We start from the raw sequence: 26,412 nt of genomic DNA, 5'->3' as shown, positions 1-26,412 counted from the left end.
TTAGGCTCTTGGATTATATGGGCAATAGAATCAAAACTTTAATTGATAGAGGTATTTCACGGATAACAAAACAAAACAATGACTCAAATGTTTTATTGAAGTTTTTATCTTGAAGTATTCGACTTGTTTAAATAGAGCTAATTGAGTGCTATTGTATATTATTTAATTAATTATGAGGGTTAATTTATGCTTAAAATAATAGTTAAATCTTTAAATGATATTGGTTATCAGTTAATTTTCATTGAAAATGTAAAAAAGAGCCCAAAAATATACAATTTGGTGTTTTAGATTTTTTTAACTTACCTGATATGGAAATTGCCCTTTTACTGCTCTTTGACCATTTATGATGCGCTCCTTTATAACTTTTCGCTTTTTTGATTTTCTTTTGTGAACCTTGCTTATATTTTGCGAAGTTTTACGATCATCTTCAGAAGTTGAGGATATCGTTACATTCTCAATTAATGCATAATCATTTTCGCCGAGGATAGACTCGGTGGAGCTTTCGGCAACTAATGCCCTTGCATCTATTGGAATTATCAATGTAGTTTCCATCGGTAGAAGTTCTTTTGCGAAATATGGCGACATGACTGTAGAAACATTATCTAATTCTGTCTATTTGCAAGGATATTAATTAATAAATAACCCAAATTAAATTGAAATGTTCATGATATTAAATTTGTTATGTCCGATATTTTTAAAAAGGAAAAATTCATGAAATGTATCATGAGATAGTCAAAGAGAAGATAAGGACAATTTTTATGTTGTTTTTCTGCTCTTAGACCATTTTGATACGTTATTTTTTTATTTTCCCTGTTTGGATTTTCTTCTATAAATTCAGGTTATATTTTGAAAAGTCTTACGCTCATTTTCGGAAGTTGAGGGTATCTTTTCATTATCAGTTGATGCATAATCATTTTCTCCCAGGGAATACTTGTTCGTGGAACTTTCGACTACGAATGTTCTTGCTTCCATTGGAATTGTAAATGTAGTTTCTATTGGTAGAAGTTCGTTTGAGAAAGATGGTGATATGATTGCAGAAACATTATCTAATTCTGTTGATTTGCAAGAAAATAAGTAATAAATAAACAAGCATACAAATTAAAAAATTTCATTAAAAATTAACTAGACCACAGTAAATTTGTTATGCCCCTTATTTTTTAAAAAGGAAAAATTCATAGAAGAACGTATAATGAGATAGCCAAAGAGCAGATAAGAACAATTGTCATTCCTATTTTCTGCTCTTCCACCATTTTGATAATTTTTTTTTTTTCTATGAACCCAGGTTAGGTATATTTTGCAAAATCTTACGCTCATTTTTGGAAGTTGAAGATATCGCAACGCTTTGAGTAAGTACAGAATCATTTTCCCAAACTGTAGATTTATTTGTGGAACTTTCGACTAATAATTTTATTGCCTGGACAGGAGTTGTCGATGTAGTTTCCACTAGTAGACGTTCATTTGGGAGAAATGATATGATTGTAGAAACATTATCTAATTCTGTTGATTTGCAAGGATAATGAGTAATAAACAATAATAGAAAAATTAAACAAACAATTTTGGATAGTTTAATCATCGTATTAAAATTAATTATATCATAATAAATTCATTGTGTCAATATTTTTAAAAGCCTACTGGGTATTTTTATATGAGGGAAGCGGAGGGTAACCAATAATTGGCAGACTTACGGAAGTAAACCAACCCTTAACGTCAATTAATCTGGTGTACCTAAATTATTTATTTTTTCGATACTTTCGCAAAACTTCTGTTAAGGCTGTTAAAGGCGTTGTATGTTCTGCCTTTGTTATTTTTCACTAACAATAATAAAATATCTAAGTGGCAGCCTCCTCATCATAACGTTGGATTCAAAGACCAAAAATTTGTAGAAATAATAGAATTAAAGTCTGGCCTATTGAATACTCAAAATAAAGACAACTACTTTTTAATTCTAGATTTCATTTAGTCTTAGATGTTATATAATGACGAGGTTAAACAAGTGAAAACAAATAATTGTCTGAGTAAATTGTTGAAATACCATGTATAGACAGTGTTGATAGACACTGTCACAGTGATGTTTACGAAAAAATGTTTCAAACAACAATTTTTTTATAAGGAACATTTTTCTACATTTAAACTTTTGTTCTATCTCTAACGGTTTACAAGATGGATCCTACTAACCCATTTCACCTATGTTGCTCATTTACGAACTTGACTTCTCTTTTTACGCCCTGAGCACGCTATAAAAATTTCAGTATCTTTTTCGTTTTGAGTTATCGTGTTCACAGACGGACAGACAGACAGACAATTGGAAATGGACTAATTAGGTGATTTTATGAACACTTAAACCAAAATTTTGTTTTATGTGGGTGGTTTTTACCTTGCAGAATAATTATTCCAAAAAATTGCAATGTTTTGTATCTTCTGGTTGCCATAACTCAAAACCAGAAACTACAAAAACAAAATCGGAAAAATTAAAAAAATTAAAAAAAGATACTCTGGGACTGATTCTCTGGGTAATATCATCTGATAATGTGGCAGAAACATATTCATTCCTGTCATTTTAGCCATAAGTTACGCAATTGGATATGACTCAGCACCTCTTGAAATCCAATGAAAATCGAGAATTTTGGCAAGGAATATCTCGAAAACGTCACATTGGCGAGATTTACGCTCATGGAAAAATTTGTTCAAAACCAGTCCTAATATATATATATATATATATATATTTTCTCTATGTCCATATATATATATATATATATATATATATATATATATATATATATATATATACATATATATCTATCTATAAAAGTGGCCACCCACATCATTACGACAGTGTGATCAATTTTACCGCTCCATTAATTATAATTGCTCACACTGCCGCTGCCTGGAGTCGAACCCACAATCTCCCAGTTAGTAGTCGAAAGTTTTAAAGAATATTTAGATCACACGACCGCTGAGCCAGTTTCCTAAAATATTTGCTGCAATTAATGTTGGTGAATCTGGTTAATTTTTACAGGATTGAATATACAATATCTACAGTTTATAATGATAAACATCAGTAAAGACACCAGGATTGTTCTTTCTATCACAACCACTTGGTCCTCATAACAAGGCACCAACTAATTTGTGATTAACAACTGCTGGACTTCCTGATCACACTATTTGAAATTAAATAATAATTATCATTATATATACCCAAATCTTTTATTATTTTTTTTACATTGTGCATAAAATATAAAATCTGTTCAGATAAGAAAAAAACGCGACTGCCATACAGGCGGAAAAGCCGAAATGTTGTTTATCAAAATGATGTTAAAGCACTTGAATAAACAGAATATACAACCAACTTTTTGTCGTATGGCGTTATTAGCAAGTTCAATACAAAATAAACTAATATGTTTATTATAATTCATTTATTTTCTGGTGGTCATTACAATGGATAAAAAAGATACACACAAATGACCGTAAACAAATTAGCGAATAATATTCGTAAATTTACAATTTTCGAAGGTTGGTAGCTATGTAAAATCCAATCTCTGTAATACCATAAATCAGTAAATACGCAAATGTTCTTATAGCCACCCATTGATACAATACCAACTAATTTACCATCTGCTATTGCCGGACCACCAGTGCTACTCTGTAATAAATAAAATTCCATGAGTTCTTGATATATATTGACGCAATATGGGGTGACACTATTATCGGAAGCTGTGACAGAATCCGTGTAACCTGATTCAGTGAACAAAAGAACCTACTTGCCCCAAATTAAGCATTTCAAAAAGAATTTGGGACTGTATATTTACCTCAGTGGGGCTCTATGCCCCGCTATGACTAGGTTAAGTTGGTTGAATTTTCCTTGGTCTCCTATAAATACGTTACAAAAATATTTTTATTATCAAATTTCAGATGTAATTGTATTTTATGAAAAACATTTCCGACCATAAAAGGTTGATTTTTTTATTTAAATTCTGCTTTCTTTTATGGTTTAAGAGATGAGCCCAATAGTCCAAATGACTAAACTCAACGTTACTCTTTGTAGAAAACGCTATAGAAATTTCAGGGTGCCATATATTTTCGTTTTTGTATTATAGAGAAAACGAACAAATAGGCGGACAGTAAACATACATAATTTTTAATATACTCCTGATGTATTGCATTCATGCAGTGTGTAAAACATTTCATGAGTATCAAAAAAACTGAAAAGAGTGACACTGAGAATAAGAAAGTAAACAATTAAAAACAAACACTGTTTGAGTTAATTGCTCAAATACCATATATAATGTTGGTTATGGAATTGTTTGTTTTTTCACGTCATGTAAGTAAAGAGAGAGAGCCAGCCATATCCCAACACATATGACTGATATTCCCATATAATATATACTATACAATGTTGGAACCTAATTTACGCAATCACGGGTAAGCAATGATGATTTCGAAAATGTTTCAAACAAAAATTGTTTGAAACTTTTTGAATTGTTTCATAAGGAACATTTCTTACATTTAAACTTTTGTTTTATCTCTAACAATATACAAGATGGGTATATCCTACGGACTCAAGACCCAGTTGACCTATGTTGCTCATTTACGAATTCGACCTCACTTTCTGCGTCCTGAGCATGCTATAAAAATTTCAACTTAATTTATTTTTTATTTTTTGAGTTATTGTGTTGTCCGACGGACAGGCAGACAGATAGACGGCCAACCGGAAATGGACTAATTAGGTGATTTTATAAACACCTATACCAAAATTTTGTTCATAACATCAATATTTTTAAACGTTACAAACTTGGAACTTAACTTAGTATATCTTGATTTATTTCATATACATGGCATAAAAAAGCTGATGTTACATACAGTACAAATTCCGGTTTCTTTTTCTGCAAATCCACAGAATCTACCCTTCATAGATCTCTCTAAGTCTAGCATACATTTTCTATCTGAATTTCGAATTATCTCTGCGTAATATAATTCTAGTATGTAATCTGGATCACCAGAAAGAATCTGAAATGCATCATTATATTATTATTACTTATTAATATTCGGGCCTCTCCACTTAAGCTTTGCAGAATTGCCAAGCTATATTTATTTATACTAATACCCTATTCTGACAATTGATCAATTTAAATATATTGTTCAAACATAATGAGAAACAAGTGAAAAGAAACAATTGACTGAGTTAATTGTTGAAATACCATGCATAGTCAGTGTTGATTTCTGTATCACATAACATATACAAAAATGTATAGACAGTGTTGATGCGCAATCGTTTGTTTTTTTGACGTCACGTAAATAACAAAAGATACTCACTTTTAAATAGACACACACACAACTGATATTCCTATATTAATACATACTATAAAATTGCACCTAATTAACGCCCTCGTGGGTAAACAGTGATGTTTACAAAAAAATGTTTCAAACAAAAGTTTTTTATTTTTTTATAAGGAACATTTTTTACATTTAAACTTTTGTTCTATCTCTAACGGTTTACAAGATGGGTCCTACGGACCCAAGACCCAATTGACCTATGATGTTCATTTACGAACTTGACCTCACTTTTTACGTCCTGAGTACGCTGTAAAAATTCAGCTCGATATCTTTTTTCGTTTTTGAGTTATCGTGTCCACAGACGGACGGACGGACGGACAACCGGAAATGGACTAACTAGGTGATTTTATGAACAGCTATGACAAAATTTTTTCCTAGCATCATTATTTTTAAGCGTTACAAACTTGGGACTAAACTTAATATACTATGTATATTTCATATATGCATGGTATAAAAACTGACATATTTAATTCATTTGTTAGATTTTTATTTCAATACTCTAGCACAATTTGCTCAGAGAGAGAGTTTTTGAAGACATCTTCAAACCCAAATAAATTGCATTTCAGGAGATAATGAAACAGACTTATGGCTCACTCCCATCCCTCCACACTGACCTTTGTGCATAAGTGTATATTTATGCACATAAGTGTATATTTATGCACGATTTAGGAGAAACTATGACTAAAACTAAAGTGCATAGTGACATATTTTGCCGGATTTTGGCAAACATTTGCTTGCATGACAAATAATGGTCATGTATGTTGTCGCATCTATAAACGTTAGACTTTACCACTACTGGATCGCCCCATCCTAAAACTGTCATTGAAAGGTTTTCTGGAACTTTAGAAGTAGTTAGTGATATATTCTTAACTCCCATTTCGGGCCTGCTATCCCAGAAAGTACCATCCACCTATAAAAAATGAAATAACATATTAATCTCATACTCCATCAAGATATGGTCTTACACTGTTATAAAAAGGCCAAGTATTGGTTTTTAAATTGCCAATTTAATAGCATTGTTTTTTGTAAACATTCAGTTTTACTTTATAAACAAATTTTAATTGTTTTTTTCATAATTCTGGAGATCCAAAACGACATAAAATACATGTGGCGTCCTTCTGCTATCCTGCCATCAACAGTATAAGAACTTTTATTACAGGGCTGGCCACTATTGTCAAATCAAGTTCGAGATTTAATAAAATTAAATAATTATAAACAACATAATAGTAGTAAATACTCGCATTGAGGTGTAAGTGTCGCAGTTTTTAGCTCAAGTAAGGAAAGACCAGAAGAATCGTTTAATTTAATAAAACTTTAATAACATTTTCTAGCTAAAATTAATGAAGAATTAAACATAAATATTCGAACAGCATAACAAAGTATTCCTAAAGAAGTTTTGCTAGAAACATTTGAACAACATAGTTTTAAGAAAAACTCGTTAAATTAAACTAAATTTTTGTTAACTATCAAGTGTTTGGAGTAAATTTGCGTCATCAAATACATATGAAAATTAATTTGGTTTAGGCGCTCGAGCCAGATTTGAGTACCCCAGTTTCTCTCTTCTGCAATGTACTGAAAACTATTTTAATATTGAGTAGAATGATGAAAAAACGCAGAAAATACATTTGTTTTCCATTTTTCCTCCCTAATCTTACATAACCATTCGTGCATGATCGAGAGGTAGCATACTTTCATTTGGTAGGTTGGTAGAATACATCAAAAAAATACAGAAAATTAGGCATTTTTCTTGAGAAAATTAGTCCGTTTCGCTTATCTTTTTCCAATGTTATTTTCTATAATAGAATTCATTCAATATTTATGACGAAACCAATATAATCTGGAGTATACACAAATATGGAAAATAAATTTACGATATGTTAGCCACGAGAAATTTTCGAAAAATTTTGTTCTCATTTTAGTGAATTAATATAACCTTGGCTTGACATCAATTTACACTCAATATTATTAACTTTATAGTAGTCGCGCTCAAGTACTACATAGGCCGCGGGTTGACAATGCACTTTGCTAAATAATAACGTTCACAGTTTTATTGGGGTAGCATTTTCCTAGTCTTTTTATTGTGCACTTTTTATGTCCATCAGTGTTTCTATAATCTCAATTTGCTTTAAAATCGCGTTAAATTATCGTAGGTACCAAATTTTCATTGTCGTCAATTAGGTCACTATTTCAGACATAACTACAACTGAAAATATTTCCCGCCAAACTTAGAGTGTAACTTAGTTAGTGTATAAAAATTATTTCTGTAAACCGTCTTTCCTGAAATAGAAATTTTCATAATACATATTTAGCTATTTATGACTTACTTCAATTAAAGCAATATCAGATGTCATAAATACAGGATCATATTTTTCATGCACAATGAAGTTTTTAACTTCAAATTTATTTGCATGTTCCTCACTTTCAAGACTCTTAAATGGTTGTAAACTGCCTACATGTACTACATATACATTTTTTTCACCATAGTAACAATGAGCGGCTGTCAGTACATAACTTTCATTTAGAATCGCACCACCACATATTTCTATTGTTTCTTCCTCGCTTTCATTAAGTACATTGATCATGACCTGAGAGAAAAACTTTTTAAATATAGAGACAAAATCCAGTTAATATATTTTTTGGTTGTTTCTGATGTCAGTCCAATCAAGAATACGGATTTCCATCTCCATCAGCTATGTTTCTGAAACATAGCTGGACAAACAGTTTCCAAATATACAGATAACTAGCTTTTTCCCGAAGCTTTACTCGCGATAATGATTCTAATGAATTCAAGGAATGATTATTGAATGATGAGACATTCTCGAATACAGAAAAAAATTTATATTCCCAGGAATTTTTTTTTTTGTGTTTCTAGTATGTTTCACAAAATCACTTGTTGAAGTTATCCTGAAAATTTTCAACATACTTTTTTATAGTTTTGGAGAAAATGGACACCAAAGTTTTTTCCTAAGTTGCGCCCTCGCGAGTAAACAGTGACGTTTACGAAAGAATGATTCAAATTAGAGTTGCTATTTTTTTTTTATAAGGAATAACTTTTACATTTAAACTTTTGTTCTATTTCTAACGGTTTACAAGAAGACTTTCTAGCTTCAAAATTGACCAAGATATGCCAGTTTTGAAGCTAGAAAGTCGAAAAAAACAAAAATGTGCACAATTAAATCAGCTAGAACTTTTAGTTGAACTTTTTTTTTATTTGACACATAGTTTTTTTTGTAATTTGTAAAAAACTGAGGACTGATTAAAAGCCCCAATTATTAATTATTAATTGGGTAGTGCTATTAATTTATATATTTTCTTAAATTAAACTTTCTGAATTGTGTTATAAAGGCTATAAAATTCAATTTGTTCCATCACCGTCTAGTTTCCAATTTTCATTTTAGTTCAAATTCTTCAATTAGTAACCGCAAATAATTATTCGGCTAGTTTATCGATTTACCTGGTACGGGAATTCCTCTATTTTCGATGGCTTCGTACTATTAATTTTTCTTTCTTTTAAACTTCTAAACCAATTTCTGTTTTCCCAACGTGTAGCCAAAATTCCGGACATGATATTAAGCACACTGAGTGTTAAAAATAAAAATATGTAAGAAACTTTGCAAATTGACATTTTTATTACAAAAATAAATTATTTTCATAATAAATTTGAGCTCCAATAATTTTAATTTTTTGAAATATTTTGTAAAAAATTAGTATTTATGTACAAAAATTATTATTTTGACCGACATATTTGATTGTCAATTTTAATGAAGCAAACACAAAACTTGAAGCAAACAAATTGGTCAAGTGTGAACATTTACTTGACTCAGAAGGGCCTGCATGAATAGTTATCATATGATGAAGTCTCGTTTTAATACGATTTTATGTAAATATTAAACATATTGATCGACATCGAACAAATGCAGGAATATTATTCATCCCTGTACTCACCATACTCCACACGTACTAATATTTTTATATCTCAGAAAGTAGTAGTTCAGGAATTGAATCGCGATATACATCTCGAAGAGCTGAACGCAACCCTAGACATTTGTAAAGTATCTAAAGGATCTATGTTTGGACAAGACGCCCTATTAGCTCAGTTCGTTAAGACGTAACCAATTCCGTTCGCGGTATGCTAGGGTAGCGGGAATCGAACCCGCCACCGCAACAAAATTAATTTAATTAATAGTTGTGATGGGCTGGTGTGGTGCATGGTATATGCATGAAAAAGGTGCACTCTGAAATTGAGGAGCTGATAAATGAATTGGTCTCGACTAAGCTTATAGACATAATTATTTCATTTTATCAAAATTCTCACGTGACAATATTTATGAACAGGAAAACAAGCAATTGCATAAAGATCGAATCTGGAGTATTGCAAGATGATTCTCAAAGTCCGTTGCTCTTTAAGCATTTTATGGCCAACATTTTACTGACACCGACTCCAAAAATAACAATAATTTTAACTACATTATATTATCGTTATTTTTTACTTTTTAGTGTATATTAATTTATTTTGGAAAAATTTATCTTTTGAAGTCGGTTTTCTTTTTGTTAAAAGTTTTTTTTATTTTGTGATTTTTAGTGAAGTGCACTAATTTATCACTAAAAAAAGAATAATCGAAATCAGTTGGCGTGATATTGAGCGTATTCGTCCTTTTGTCGTGCACACTTAATGCAAATTTAAGACTTTTATGATTTTCTCATGGGCGCCGTTATCAGAACTCGACCAAAATGAAATGGGACCACACGGGAACCACTACCTTTCAAATAGATAGAGAATCATCAAAATCGATTCACCCAGTCGAAAGTTCTGAGGTAACAAACATAAAAAAAAAAATACATTCGAATTGATAACCTCCTCCTTTTTTGTTTGAAGTCGGTTAACAAAACATATTCTTTCTTTTATAGGTACATATTAACATATAATATAATATGCTTTGAATAAAAGCGTTGTTGGCTTTTATATCAGGAGCAACTATTTAATTAAAAGTTTTCCTCTATCAGTTTGACAATAATTCTCTACATTGTTTTCAAAATCAATTTTTTCGAATTCTTCTGCTTTTCTGTTGGACTTTTTTTACACCGTGTATTTGTCCCATTCAGAAAAAATTATTCGTATGACAAATTATAATTATGGATATTCTTTGAAATAAATAACAAATTGTTTTTGACATATAATGCTTTTAATATGAGAATATTCAATTTATAATAATGCTTAGAATATAACATATAACAGTAATTTTATTTTCCATATCCTAAATATCTTATTTCATTTCTTTTAAAAATGAAAACATTACTTGAAAATTTTTATTCCCAATACGTTTGGCGAATGTCAGTATTCTACATTCGTTGTTATAAAGCATGAGAAACGTTGATGTCACCGTAAGATGTTATTATTTGTGATAGAATATTTTTGACAACGAAATAACACGTTTAGCTTGATAAAAAGTTAGCGATAATTTTTTGATAAGACAACTTTTATTCCTTTCGTTGGATTAAAGATTATACCTTTAATTTTTGTACATGGTAGAACAGAATCTCATTTGGTTTTGAAAATGTGGTGATAATTTTTCCTCAGATGAATATTTCGCTAGATATAAAAGAAGCTCATTAATGATAACTTACACACCTTTTTGTGAAATTTAAAGATTTATGCCGAAAATTGATAGTTTTTGAGATATGATGCTTCAAAAATTTACATGGTTTTCAGTTTGAAGTTGTCCTTATGTTAAACCGTAAGAGGTAGAAAAAAGTTTAAATATAAACAGTGTTCCTTATAAAAAAAGAAACAACTTTTCTTGAAACATTTTTTCGTAAACATCATTGTTTTCCCGTAAGTGAGCAAATAAAGGAAAAACTGTGGTGTCTATTTTCTCCAAAAATATAAAAGATAGAGAGAGGAAACCTTGTAGCTAGCTTCTATTAGTGAGACTCTTTAAAGCTATTTGAATAAACCCAAAAAATAATTTTCTAGAAAATACTTCAAAAATTTCTCAAAATTTTCGAAAACTAGACCAAATGGTAGCCGGAAGGCCGCCATAAATTTGTTGGTTTTTTCAACTTTTCAAATTTATTAAAAATAATTCAAGCACTCATATTCAACATTGTCTTTACAGGGTATTTCAAAAATTAGCTCACTCAATTATTTATTTTCACTTGTAATTCTTTTATTGCACATAATGACCCGCATTTCATGTTAGGTTAGACTCATATTTCAAAATAGATCTTGTTTTGCGCTGAAATGAAAAGTGATATAACTTATTAAATGTGCTATAATATAAATTTTTCACAATTTTACTCTAAGCATGAGCGGTTATGCCTATGTTCTGTTGAAAACATAATCAAAACTCAAAATTTAAACATTTCTGAAACCCTTGTAAATTTTTCAAGCATCATATCTCAAAAAATATAAGAAATACGAAGCTGTGGGTTGGCTTCAGTAGTAGCAACACATGTCAAAAGCGCATATTTTTGAATTGAAATGCAAAAACTGAAAAAAGTACGGAAATTTTTCAGTATTTTACGTATTAAGCAGTAGCTTAAAACTTTTTTACTTGCAAAACGTAGTTTCACACTGCTCTAAGGGGTCCAAATAGCAAACAAAACCAGCTTAGCATCGCGTTTTGTGTTTTTACTCTCTAAAGAAATGAAAAAAAAGTTGGTAAACAATTAATTCAGTTAGTGGTTATTTTCATTTGTTTCTGAAAAAATATCTCTTTTATTAATTAGTAATTTGTACCGTTTTAGATAGATCATTCCATATTACAATAGGTGTACGAAATAAAAACCTTTCTAGAATTTATTTGTAATTTGACACAACAATAAAAAATATATTTTATCAATATTTAAGTGTAGGTATCAATTGTTATCAAATATATTATCCATCTTTTTATAATATATGAATATAAATATGTACATCGTTTTATCTTACCCCAAATGAAAAATATGCTTCTCCATGGAGACAGATTGATTACATATAAGAAAATATGATACTTTTATATTAAAATGAAATATGAATATTTTCTTCAAAAATATATTTCTAGTTTGATATTTTTCAATTCAAAATTGAATGATAATTCTAAAAGTAAATAAGAGGCAATTCCAGAAATTATGTAGTCATAAAACAGCACGATAAGGAACACTTTTCTTTTGTTTGTTACTTCATATTTTGTTTGTCTTTTGTCTTAATATGCCCCAAGAAAATCCTAAAACTTATTGAGTTAAAAATAAATTACAAAAAAAAAAAAAGTGAATGTAAAAACAAATCGGAATCACATTATTGCCCAACAAACATTGGATTACTATTTAAATGCATTTTCTGAAAATCAAATATAGTGGAGAGCCGTAAGATTTATACCTCGGATTCCAAGAACAGTCAATGAATCATTATAAAAACTGTGCGACTGTATTGTTTACAGCTTACTTAAAGAAGTTAAAAACAAAAATTTATGCGATCTTGCCCAGGGTGTGGAAGCCACCCCTTCTTGAGGGGGAAAAATTTAAGCTGAAAATGACAACGATATAGGAATGAACTCAAGCAAAAATTGTCATTTAAGCGTATTTCGAAAAGTGAATACTTTCCGAATTATTGGCGTTTGAAATTCGGAGTATTTAAAGTCAAATAATAGAAAAATTTGACGTTTTTTGAAAAAAGTATATCAAACACTTTTTAAATTACTATAAAAAATCTTGAAAATGAAAAAAGTTTCAAGTCATTTGCATAAAAACTGACGGAGTTATGATGAAAACAAAGTTTATCGCACCTTTCTTTTTATGTTTTATTCAGTACAAAAACTGATGAATTTACTAAAATTAATACTTGCCGTTTTCCAATTAAGTTTATTTAGGTACTGGCAGCCTGATTATTACAGTTCCTCAATTATTTGGATAGCCTGAGTACACCTTATTTAAGCATATAACAGCCCATCAGAAACTATATTATTTAAATTAATTTTTTTTATGGCGGCGGGAATCGAACCTGTTACAACAAAGTAAATAGTAAAAAATGTATCCCGAAAACAACACCATATAATAAAGAAATATTTTAGCCCAAAAAAATGTATTCAATGATTTTCTTTTAAATGCAATACAATTTTTCATCAACCACCTATTACACAATATGATGAATACAGAAGGTAAACCTTATTCTTTTTACAAATAAGGAAAAGTTAAGTGGAATATAGTTGGGCCTATTTGTTTAGAAAGTGTTTGGTATGTATGTAAGGCCTTTAACTTATAGTCTGATTTCATCATCATATTTAACAGTTATTGTACTTATGAAAGGATATGAAAGGTTAACTATGATAAAAAAGGTATACAAATGTTTATTTTATCTATTGAGTGTTCCATATGAAATCATGAACAAGATAGAAACAGATTATTCAACTATTAGGTGCATAGGCGTATCGAGGGTAGGATAGGACAAAGGAGCTTTCTCCCGCTCCTATGACCTGGATTTACCTTTGATTAAGTTAGCTGAGTTTATGATTATGCCAAAAAACTATTGAAAATGATATTTGTAGGTCTTAAATTTCTTCTCTAAACAAAAAATATTTTGTTCCCCTTTTCTTGAGCCAAAGGCTGGGAAAGTCTACGATAACGTGAGTAGGTGATGTCTAATTTAAAAATCGCAACAATAATACCTAATTTTACGTTGCAATTGCATATTAATGAGTTTTTTACTACTTTAAGTGTTACGAAATGACTAAATAAATTATTACTTAACTAACTTTATGTTAAAACGAACTACACGGTAATAAATGCATGGCGTTTATTACAATGCTGGTATGGTATATCGTCATAAGATTCATAGCTATGGCGATATTTACAATACAGTATTGTAATAACGCCATAGCTAGGAATCTTACCAATAATATATAGAATATTATCAGATACATATTGAGTATCTGTCCCTATACCATACCAGCATTGCAATAAACGCTATCCATTTCTTACCGTGATAAGATGGTGAAAATCGTGATAGATCTATATACATGATGGACGATTTGAATTAATAAGTTACAAAATTTTGTAGGACAACTTAACTACAGAAAATTTTTTCGAACCACTATGCTGGAAGAAAGTTGTTACTCATAAACAAATTATGTTTTGTTCGAAACATTTTTTCGAGAAGTTATTGAAAAAGAAGCACAATTTCTTTTCTAGTTCACTCTTTTGATTTTTCTAACATGGAAAACACTTTATCAAGTTAAACTAAAACCATATTATATGATTTCAGTTTTTCTTATAAAGCAATTTTCTCAACATAATTTCATTAAATGTAACACAAATTTACTGGATTTTCCTATATGAAAAACGTGAATATTTTTTATATACATAAAAAATAAGGTTTTAAATAAAATACACCAATGCGGTCATATATAACACTTTATTTTTTTAAAGGTATTGAAAAAGGTAAATTGTGTTTCTATCAGAATATACGCATTACTAAAACAATATTTTGAAAATTTCGTTTAGCTAGGTACATTCAAAACTGGTGTGTTCCAGAAATGGGAATTTAAACAAAATTTTTATTCCGATATTGAGTATTTGTATAAATTTAAATATCGTATTTCAAAATAGTAAACGAAGAAAGGCAATCTAAAGACTAGTAAACGAAGCTGCAGCAAGTTTCTATTGTGTTTTATTTGTTAGCAAATCCGAAAATATACAACCGTTAGGGAAGTAAGAGCATGGAAGTAACAGTAAATGGCTTGCTTTTTATATATAGTTTAAATACGTTTTAATTAAGGCTGACAATTTGAGAGCTTCAGTTCGATTATTTAAATAAATTAAAATGAATTTCAAAAATAGCCATATTTAAAATTGATCTTATAGTAAAGCGGCTGATAGACGGTATATTTTGATAATTTTCACCCAGACTAATCATAGAAAATGAAAAAAAAAAAAAAACTTAATTAAAAGTTAGGACTATTAAAAATGTATCTTTGAGTCAAAATAAACGCAAAACTTAAACTATTCCAAGTGTTAATAGTAGAACATTACATGCGATTATCATATAATGTTATAGTTATGACACTTAAAATGGTAAAACACGTGCAGTTTTTGTGATACAAGGGTACGATCAAGGTTAAAGTTATTTCAGGTAAACAATTTTTTTTAATTACATTTTCTATTTTGATGATGAATTATAATAGAACTTGACAAAATTAGACTAAAAGTATTTAAGCCAACGATTGAAAATTATCGAATCGAGTATCTAAGTTACACAAATTACTTAGCTATATGCAAAATATAGATATCATGTTGGTAATTATCTAACCGTAAGGGCGATTTTAATATTAAATAAATTTATTAAAATAATTATTCTGGTAATTAAAATAATATATAATGATCGACTACAAAATATCATTATTTAAATATTAATTTGAATTCACCACTTTGGTTTGATTACATATTACATTCATATTATTATGATTTATGTTACAGGTATTTGTAGGCGGAAGTGTTGTGTCAGCAATCAAAAGTTCAATTTATGTGGTTTCTTTTATCGAACACCAGTTGATAAAAACGTTTTAATCGTGGTACAATATGTGTACCACGATCCATTGTATATAGACGATAATAATGTACCATGGATCACATGTTGTTTCGATTCAAATTTAATCGGTCAAGGATAAGTCATTAAGCTCCCATTACACAATCGCAGGATTTTTTATTCCTCGTACCTATTTAAAAGTTTGAATTGTCTTCCATTCGATTAATGGGCTCTCATTTTCCGAAAAGTGGGGTGGGAAGACACAATTAAGAATTTTTTTAATTTACTCCAAAGTTTTAAGCATTTTTTGTGATATTCTGGTAACCAAATATGTAGAGCTAATATTCATAATTAATACAAATTTTAATTCTAGAAATTCTTATAGAGCTATATTAACAATTCTCCTTAGTAGACTCTCATTCCACCACGCTCTCCTAATAATGATTTTTATTCCATATAGAAATTGAGCTTCCTTTTTCTTCCCCTCTCTTTTATAAATCCACTTTAAATTTTTCCAATGTTTTCGTCTTCAATAAATCTTTTGGGTTTATTGTAATTAAAGTAAACATTATTTTAATACCTATAGAAATCCATACTCTACTGTTTATTCCATTTTTGGAAAAACATTGAAGAGATTTAAAAAAATTAAAATGTCTTGAAGGTGAATCTGTCCTGTCTGATGGCACAAATTGGTTTGTGGGAAAAAACTACTTACTGGTGTCCAAAACACTACTACATGACTTCGAATTCAGAGGAAAAGTGAGCTTTTCCATATTCTTCATTCATTCTCATAAACGTCACGTGCGAGACCAATTTTGCGATCAGATTCGGATTCATCCTACCCAAAACCTTTTGAAAACTGGACTCATATTTCTGTGGCAAAATTTGCGTTGTTTAGTCATATATAAAATTGTATTTGTCATCTTATTAACTTCCCAGTATAGGAAGTAATTGTAATAGGTCCGATTTTCTAAATCGAAATTTTCAACATACCTTTACGTTTTATGGTTAGGACAAGGCTTTAACACTAATTTTAAGAAGAAGTATGTGTGTGTGTCAATATCACGCGAACAAAAAATGATATCGACTTCACTGTGATGTCGATCGAACAGTATTAACGGCAATATGATCCGAAAATAATTTCATAATATTCGGTGGAGTCGTTTCGAGTCGGGCGAGTTTTTTTATTTTTTATTCAATTTTTTTCCCGATCAACCGCAATATGATCCGAAAACAATTTCATAATATTCTATCGTTTCGAGTCGGGCGAGTTTTTTTTTTTTTTTTTAATTATTTATTATGGTGGGAAGTTATTCGTGTGGATCACAAAGGTCGCCATGTTGAATCTTCAGAATTGCAGCTTTCCCTTTCATGTTTTGCAAAATTGATTTTTTCCTTCTATTGTCTCATTGTAATTGCAGTTTTACCTTTTATGTTTTGGAAAAACTAGCATATATGTATATTTTTTTTTCTCTTGATTATATCGATATTTAAACTTTTTTTTAATAATGGGACGAAAAAAAACTGTTTAAATTTGTAATTCCGAAAAACGGATATAAATTTAAATAAATGCATAATAACGTTCCTAAATATAATGTGATATTTTTTACATAAATATACTTTATATTTTGCCAATAAAACAGATCAATTAATGTGGGAGTAAACATATTTTGAAGCATCCATTCCCAAAATATTCGAGGTTAGGAAAATGTTTTCATAGAATTATACAGAAAAGTTTTTGTTATACTAACAACGTTATTAATTAATTTAGAAACAATCTACTCTAGTGTTATCCACTGTTTCGAGGGCCAGTTATTTAGAACATATTTTAAAAAATGCCGTATCTATAGAATAATTGATTGTCTTTGTATGATTCAAAAATTTATTGATTCAAGACAAATGAACATAATACGCCTTTTCAAACTTAACTTCCTCAATATTTTACACGATGGTTAAAATGGAATTATGGAAAAGAAAAATGGCCAACAAAAATTAGTGATTAGCAATAAAATAATCTCTTTTAAAATGAGTAGTAAAATCTTCATTTTTTACTTTGAAGCTCTTAAAAATGTTATTTTTATTTTTGTTGAATTCAAACTCTCATGGATCAGGTAATAGGCATTTATTTTTAGTTGCTTGCCTTTTTACAAGTAAACTTCGTCTCATAGTAAGCGATATCTGTCGAGAAACTGTAGGGCAATTCAAGGTTATATATATCCGGAGTGCTACACCTTACCCTATGCGTTTTTTTACTTTAGCGTTTGTGCCTTATGTATATTTATTGTAAGTAGAAAAAGATAGTTTAATTACACGGTAATGATTCTATCTTTTTCTACTTATACAAAGTGTACCAACCTAAGCTAAAAAGAGCTAATGTTTAATGTACACACAACACAAAATAGTCAAGTTACGGGCGGGAAATACAGACACATACACAGCTAAGTAAAACTTGTCCATACTCGGAGATTGCAAAATATTTTTTAAAATACTTCATGAGCACAATAATCCGTGAGATTTGCTTCCGGTAAAAATATTTGGGGAAAAGTTGCATCGAGATTTTAATATTAGTCAAAAATATCGTCCCATCTGTCGTTTGGCACCAAATTTAACCAACCTGCTTTAATCAGAGGGGTAATATAGGTACCTAACCAAAATTTTCAAAAAAGCATGAGTAGCAAAAAAGGCTACTCGGAGTCCCTTTAATTTTGGGAGTTGATTTCTCTGATTGGGATTATATATATTAGCACTGCAGGCCTCAAGAACCCATGGATTGGGATTATAAGATGGAAACTTCGAGTAAAACGAAAAATATGATATTTTTTACTAGTATACAAATCTCGTAATGGTGGCTATTATTAAATACATTTGTTATTTAGTCTGTGAAAACATTTATGTACAGTAACGCGTAAGTTGAATTCGCGTAATTCGTGAGGTACACTGTTGTTATAAAACAGTAAAAACCTAGAAGATTTAGAAATCATTTTACGATGATTTCGTGTACGATATTGTACATTTATAACTTTGTATGGAAAACGTGGTCGTTGTTACGCCGTTAGCGAGAATTCAGTGTGTATTTGAAATTTTCCACAGTAAAATGTTTTAAACAAATGAAATACAATATATTGTAATCAATTACCATTAGTATTTGTTTGTTTGTTACATTCTGTACATATTTGAAATGAATAAATAATATTACAGCCATTTATTAATGCACTTTGAATACGTATCCATTTTTATAAAGATATACAAAAAATATTAATGAATCGTTTATTCATATTTTTTATCCATCTATTACTTTTTTAAATAATAAAAAATTTACAATGAAAAACGTATTTTAATTCGTGTGTGCACACACACCATCATGACATGACAATAGCATAGCCAGTTAAATAATAGGTCAATCCATACCATCCATATTTTTGTTGTTTGATCTTCTAATGCGGTTTTACACGATTTTACAAATATTTGAAATTAACAATCCTTTTTCTGCACTCTTTAATGAAACAACTCTTTCTATTACTGTTAATACCTTGAAGACGGAGCACCTACTACTCTATTTTAATATTTTCTATTGAAACGCTTCAATAATTCTATCTAGGGCTTTTCCTGAAAGAAAGTAAAAATTTTTCTCCTAGTGAAATTATAAGAAATATAATTTAAAAATTTCTAAAATTTCCAAAGCTATAAGACAAAAAAATTCACTCTAAACTTCGTAAATATAGTTTATGAATGTATTGTAAGGCCAAGGAGTGAAAATATAGGGATCATTCATATTTCGTACATAAATTAGACATAATATCAGTATATTGAACATAAGCGCTTTTTAGAGCCAATCGGATTTGGACGGGTTAATGAAAAGATCTTTCAATTTTTGAAAATTAATTTACATCTTAATTGTTTTCAATCAGAATTTTTTAATTTTTTTGAAATATATTGATTTCATGTCAACATAGTCCGTTTATTGATATTTTCATGAATTTCATTTTTGTGCAAGCTTCATGGGATACTATTAGCCATTAAGGTAGTTGGATCACGCAAGCAAAATCTTAAGAAATATTCAAAATTTTTAATATAAGTAATTAAAAGCTAATTGCACACGCTGAACAAATTTGAAGACAAATTACCAGGCCTAACATGAGATAATTGCAATTAAAAAAACATTTTTAACACACGAAGCATGAGAGAAGCGTGCGAAGATGGCAACCTTTTTAATTTTCTCCTGTGAAGGAGTCTTTCCACTTTCCAAATAAAGGAAATTATTAACCATTTAATTGCCATAAAATATTAAATATTACATTTAGAGAATTATTTTTAATGTAGGGGAGTATGTGTGAATTCACCCTACTATATATGTGTATTCATTCATTGTATTGTGTGAGACCGTAGTAGTAACACTACAGTAATAGATAGAACTACCTTAAGCTTTCAATTTGGACATATATAGCTTACCTCCGAAGTATATTTTTGGAACTATGACGAAAAACTGTAATTTACACAACACTTATGAAGAGTGTCCTCTATTATTATGAAATTGTATGAAAATCATTCAGGAAGCATAAGGCTAATTTTCCTACTCCGTTATTATCTATGGGTCTAATCATATTTTGTTTATTAGTGTACAATAGCGCTTATTTTATTTTTGTATCATGCATTTTACTCGTATAATGTTGTATTTTATCATTATTTTGATCATTTAAATATAATTTATAATTCGTACTAATAAAATGCATCATAGAATATTTATTTATATAAAATAATAATAATTAATATTAATTATATGCTAATGATATTCTAATTTAAATAAAACTTTATATTTCAATTATTCAAAATAAAAACATATTTTATGTTTAATAATAATAAAAATGATATATTCATGAATACTCATACATTTTTCATATTTTTAATAAATTAATGAATCTTTATATTTAGGATAAATAACAAGAAGATAGATTGACTTCTTATTTCAAGTAGAGTTTATTCAAAGAAAGAGCATATTTTAACCGTGTATAAAGTATTTTATATGTTGTACAGGCAATAGATGTGTGGATATGGAATGAGTTTTGCCTAAGTGTTGTCAATATACACAAAACAATATAGTCAATACAGCAACCGAACTTACACTGTACCATAAGTTATATTATCTTTCGTTTATTCCTAATTTTTTTTATGTAATAAACATATTAACAAAGCAATTTAATATATTGAATGAAATGTTCAAGATTAACACTGTTTTCTTACTAGATTTTGACAGCAATGAGACACCCGAATTAGAAAGACAATCGTTCAGTTTTTTTTTTACTTTTAGGAAACTTTGAAAATATAGAACCTGCAGAAATTGAGGTTTCTGGTTATTAAATTGTAGCAAATTTAATCTATTTTAAAAATTGTAAGATTACTTACTTACTTCAAAAGTAGACTTTCAGGATCGAAATGTGCACAAAAGAACAATATATTGCTTAGTTTGCAATATAGTTTGAAGTAAGTGCTGCTGCATATGGTTACTGTATTATATGGGGTCTATTTAGCTTATTTGATTCCAATTGTGTTGAATATGATTTTGGGGTCTAATAGCACTGGGTCTGACCGGCGTGAAGCGTAATCAAGAAATTCGAAGCTATAACCAATTTGTGTGTATAACGCCAATAACAAGGCAAATTTTTCTATTCTAAATGTTAATATTACGATTTATATTTGTATTGTAATTTTATGAAAGATAATCACTTTCACATACAAAGTAATATTACGACCTTCGAGTATCTTCCCTCTCACTTTTATTAACAAATTGCTATTAACAAACAAACCCATACTTAATATAAGTAACAACTAAAGTTAAAATATTATAATTCCTAATTACTTACTATATAATATCTCTAACCTAATTTACAGGTACACCATACTCCACAGGTACATAGTGATGTCTACGAAAAACGTTTCCTATAATCAAGTTGTTAATTTTTTTATAAGGAACATTTTTTACATTTAAACTTTTGTTCTACCTGTAACGGTTTAATTCCTAATCATACTATAAAAATTTCGTATTGATATCTTTTTTCGTTTTGGAGTTATCGTGGTGACAGACACATAGGCGTACAGAGAGACAACCGTTAATGGAACCTTTAGGTGATTTTATGAACACCTGTACCAAAATTTTGTTCGTAGCGTTAATATTTTTAAGCGTTACAAACTTGGGACGAAAATCAGTAGGTATACCTTGATATATTCCATATATACCTACATGGTATAAAAATGATTTTATGCGCAATTTATCTCATGCAGATATTCCCACGGAATATAATTATAAGTGTGACTTTACACAATTGGAAAAAATTTCAGAATTTTTTAAGCGTTAAGGACTGTTGGCGGTATACAACAAACAGAGCGAAATCATCTATCAGCTATCATAATTGACTGCTACTAGAAACAGTATAGTCATGGATCGTTTCCACATCATGTACGCTTACGTACACTTAACGATTCATTCCAGCCATCGACGATAATTTTGGGCCCAAAATCATATTTCATTAAAAATAGTATAAAATTAGCTTTCCAACACATCTCATTTCATCATGGCAATTGATATAATATAGGTATTTTTGTGTTTAATTTCGATTACTTAATTGAATAAAAAAAAATATTTTTATGATTATTTTTAACGTTTTGATGTGACTGATGGCTGATGAAAATTATATTAGCAATATGAGTAGTTAATTTATTTGAATCTTGAGTTTTCTATTTGATTTGATTATAATACTTCACAAATACTTTACGAATTGATTGAGTGACATTGTAGCTAATTAAAATGTTGTGTTTTATTTGCGTAGCACATAAAATTAAGAACATGATAATAATTATTAAAATGTCCACAATTTGAAATGTGTCAAGTTAATGTCACAATCAATTAATTATCTTGTTCTCTAAAAACTAAGTATATTACATATAAAGTTAATATAATATTAAATCAACTGAACAATGAATGCCGTAGGTATATAATTTGTTTGTTCGATGTGTGATGTTCTCTGTCAAAAAGTAGGATAATTTAAAAAAAGATTTAGTAATTTGAAATTTAAGTGAATGCGATATCTCGAAAAAAAATAGAAAGCGTTCTTGTTGAAGAATCTGTCCTTATCTTTTATGTGTACTTTCCATAGACATATAAGCAATATTTTGAGTGTTTCGTGTATACTAGCATCATCTCTATTTTTTTACATTCTTTTAATTAATTGCTTGATTGAATTTCTTAAATTTATTTTACTTTAGTTTTAAATATTTTTTAAAACTTTGAAATGCATGTTATAAGATTAAGCTGAAAGATAGCTTTACTGCTGGTGCTGTTGTGTGTAAAATGTGAAAATCAACCATAATTATTATTTAAAATTTGTCATGACTTATTGAGAAAACTAGAAAAATAAAATAGTAAGAATAGCAACTTTTTGTTAGTTTACATTTTGACAGTAATTTGGAATGTGGTAATGAATTCATTGCCGCACTAGGTCTGTAATGAAATATTTTTCCCACACGTGCTGAGTGAGAAAAGTACTTCTTACTCACGGGCGTAGATAATATTTATAATTTACTACAAACCTTATAATATTTTTGAATTTTTTGTTTTTTCATATTATAAACTTTCAAATATTAGTAATTATACTATATAATTAGTAATTATGAATAAGTAATTATACAAAATGAGAATTCAGAGGAATCTTGTTTTCTAGATCTTAATTTCATTTAAGTTTTGTATTTAAAAATGCGCTACGATTTGAATTATAAAAATCCTTTTAGGCCAAATAATATACCTTAAAAAATGCAGCCGAATGTATTCTTTTCCCAACAGATTCCAATATACAAATTAATTTTAGCGAATTAAAATTTTGTTTCTAGAATTTAGCTATTTTAATATTAAATTCTGTTGTGCCGATTCAGTACCTTAACGATTACTCGAATTATGATTAAATTGGTAAAATATGATGTAAAATTATTAGTTTTGTTCGTGTTTTAAACGAATGTGTTAAAAAGTTAGTAATAATAGATATCTAAGCATTACTAAAATTATATGGAACATTCTACAAATAAGTATGTATGTAATATAGGATTTAATATACCGGATGTATCAGTATAAATGATCAAGATTCAAGTGGCTTATACGGTATGTCAAAACATACAATTTGGTATAATAAAGATGTGCCCGGAAATGATCTTATTGGTAATACAAACCTCAGACCTCTTCTTTTGTGAATAATTTTCTAATTTGAAAGATTCTGCTATTTCTTTTCAGTTACAAGCATGGGTTGATTTTTAAAAGATGCAAGTAAAGACTTAGAGAGATGTTCTTATCTTAGTATATAGCAACACTGGGGTAATTTGTCAAAATATTTTATTGAAAAAATTTTGAGATGTAATGTAACGAACACCTGATATGTACCTTATAACAATTATAAGCAACTTTACTGATAAAGGTTTTTGGCACGATAAAAATAAACATAATTTATTTTTTAATTATCATACTTTGAAAAACTATAAGTACTATCCATTTAAAACTGCAGCCTTTGACTATAATCTGGCTAAGCTTTTTTAACATTGACTTTGTTTAAACTACTAAAGTAAACTTTAATTTTTAACTTGATCCAAAGATTTACTACTACTTTTGGTTGCCACTGCCAAGTTTAAATTGAGCACACCTATAGCCGAAGAATTTCAATAAAAATACACTGTATTCATTAAATACTTACTAAAAATTTATATCAATAGCCTTGTGGCGTTATTTCAAACTGATTGAATTTGATAGAAAATGTAAAACCTTGAAAGATGAAAAGAAAAGAAATATATATCGAAAATCTTAAGAGCTAGCTTTTCATTTATCTAAATATTAAACTAAAACTCTAAACATAAATTAAAACTTAAGTTTAAATGCAAATTCTTTTCATTGAAAATAAAACTAAATAATTACGTACCGAGAGCGGTGGTTTTATCTTGAAGTCAAACAATTAATATTTATTTATAAAACTCTTATTTGAGTATGTTTGAAATTGTAAACGCATAGACATTTCTTCTCTGGACTGAAAAATAATATAAATACAAAAATTGTATGTTCGTAGAACAGCCCATACAATAGATCTCTGAATAACTAAATAGCTAAGGTTTATTAAAATTCTCACAGGAAATATGATTTAAACTCAATGAGTAATTATAATAAATCTGATAATTTATGACTGTCATTAATTTCTATAAAATAATATCCTTCATTCAGTCAAGTCATATCTCTATTATTATAAGCAATAAATTCTAATTTGACTGTTTTAAAAACTTCACTACAGTTTACCACTACTGATTATGGTAATGGTTGCTATGACAGACAGACTCACTCAACTCAAAACTCAACTCACTTTGAATAACTTTAAATGATATTTTATTTAATATTATATGAGATTCATTTAACAGTAGTTATTTATTAATGTCTGATCCACATGGAGTCATCCAAGATTCCTGTTATCTTACACTTTATATTGTGGTTTTTTAGAACTGCACACGTTGTCAGAATTTTTACTTACACTGTGTGTATCAACATGCTTTGTGTAGAACTGCAGATATTGGATATTAACTTTTTAAAGGGAATTTTAGAACTACACAAACCGGAAGTATTACTGCACATTTTGTGAAGAACTACACACAGCTAGTTACATTATACAACTAAATCAAGGTGCATAGTTTAATTACGTATATAAAAATAAGTCTGTAAATCTGTAATAATAATAAATTTGAGATTTGTTGGAAATTTTTGGCATTCTCGTTTACATTAGGCTTTAAAAGGCATATTCATAAAACAAAATATGATCTTTTTAAATCTTTGAAGCCCACCGAGTGTAAGCTGAAAGGGATAGTTATATATTATTGGTGTTACAAGATGTTCTAAAGCAAGTAATATATACCTAAACAAGTGAAATCAAACAATTGACTGAGTTAATTGTTAAAATACTATTTATAGGCAGTGTTGATGGCGCAACCGTTTGTTTTTTGACGTCATGTAAATAAAAAACGATATCCACTTTAAAATAGCCACGCACACATAACTGATATTCCCACATTAATACATACTATAAAATTTGTACCTAATTAGCGCTCTCGTGGGTAAACAGTGATGTTTACAAAAAAATGTTTTGAACAAAAGTTGTTTATTTTTTTATAATAAAATTTTTTATATTTAAACTTTTGTTCTATCTCTAACGGTTTACAAGATCAGTACCTCACTTTTAACATCCTGAGTACGCTATAAAAATTTTATCTTGATATCTCTTTTCGTTTTTGAGTTATCGTGTTGACAGACAGACAGACAGGCGGACAGACAACCAAAACATCTGAACACCTACATCAAAAATTTTTTTCGTAGCATCAATATTTTTAAGCGCCACAAACTTGGGTCAATTCGTCAATCTTTAGATTCCTCGTGAATCAAAAATTTTCGGAGTCAGTATAGTTTGTCTAGATCAGTATAATTACATTTGGTGAGAATTACTTGTGTCTGGCTGAGAGACATAGTAGTGATTACTATTACAATATCTTTGGTAGTGATTCACAAGATATAAGTACAA

At 29.0% G+C, this 26,412-nt stretch overlaps 1 protein-coding gene across 1 annotated transcript; it reads right to left on the bottom strand.

The window, feature by feature from the left end:
• Positions 1 to 553: 553 nt before the first annotated feature.
• On the bottom strand, positions 554 to 8,896 carry LOC123305896 (chymotrypsin-1-like). The gene is made up of 8 exons (XM_044887739.1): positions 8,786 to 8,896; positions 7,656 to 7,916; positions 6,122 to 6,241; positions 4,858 to 5,004; positions 3,500 to 3,640; positions 1,309 to 1,414; positions 861 to 1,052; positions 554 to 612 (listed from the first exon to the last, which is right to left on the bottom strand). Exons 1-8 carry the CDS (start codon positions 8,894 to 8,896, stop codon positions 599 to 601), a joined length of 1,092 nt encoding a protein of 363 aa, XP_044743674.1. The 3' UTR covers positions 554 to 598.
• Positions 8,897 to 26,412: the final 17,516 nt, after the last annotated feature.

The sequence above is a fragment of the Chrysoperla carnea genome, chromosome 1, assembly GCF_905475395.1.
Source record: "Chrysoperla carnea chromosome 1, inChrCarn1.1, whole genome shotgun sequence".
NCBI lineage: Eukaryota > Metazoa > Arthropoda > Insecta > Neuroptera > Chrysopidae > Chrysoperla > Chrysoperla carnea.
This window is presented reverse-complemented; position numbering and strand designations above follow the sequence as displayed.

Bases quoted from the DNA above. Each gene is read 5' to 3' on its own strand.
- LOC123305896 (XM_044887739.1), bottom strand. From the start codon at position 8,896: ATGTCCGGAATTTTGGCTACACGTTGGGAAAACAGAAATTGGTTTAGA. The intron at 5,005-6,121 runs GTAAAGTCTAAC...GATGCATTTCAG, and splicing joins GATGGGGCGATCCAGTAGTG to ATTCTTTCTGGTGATCCAGA. The intron at 1,053-1,308 runs GTAAGATTTTGC...GCAAATCAACAG, and splicing joins TTCAACTTCCAAAAATGAGC to AATTAGATAATGTTTCTGCA.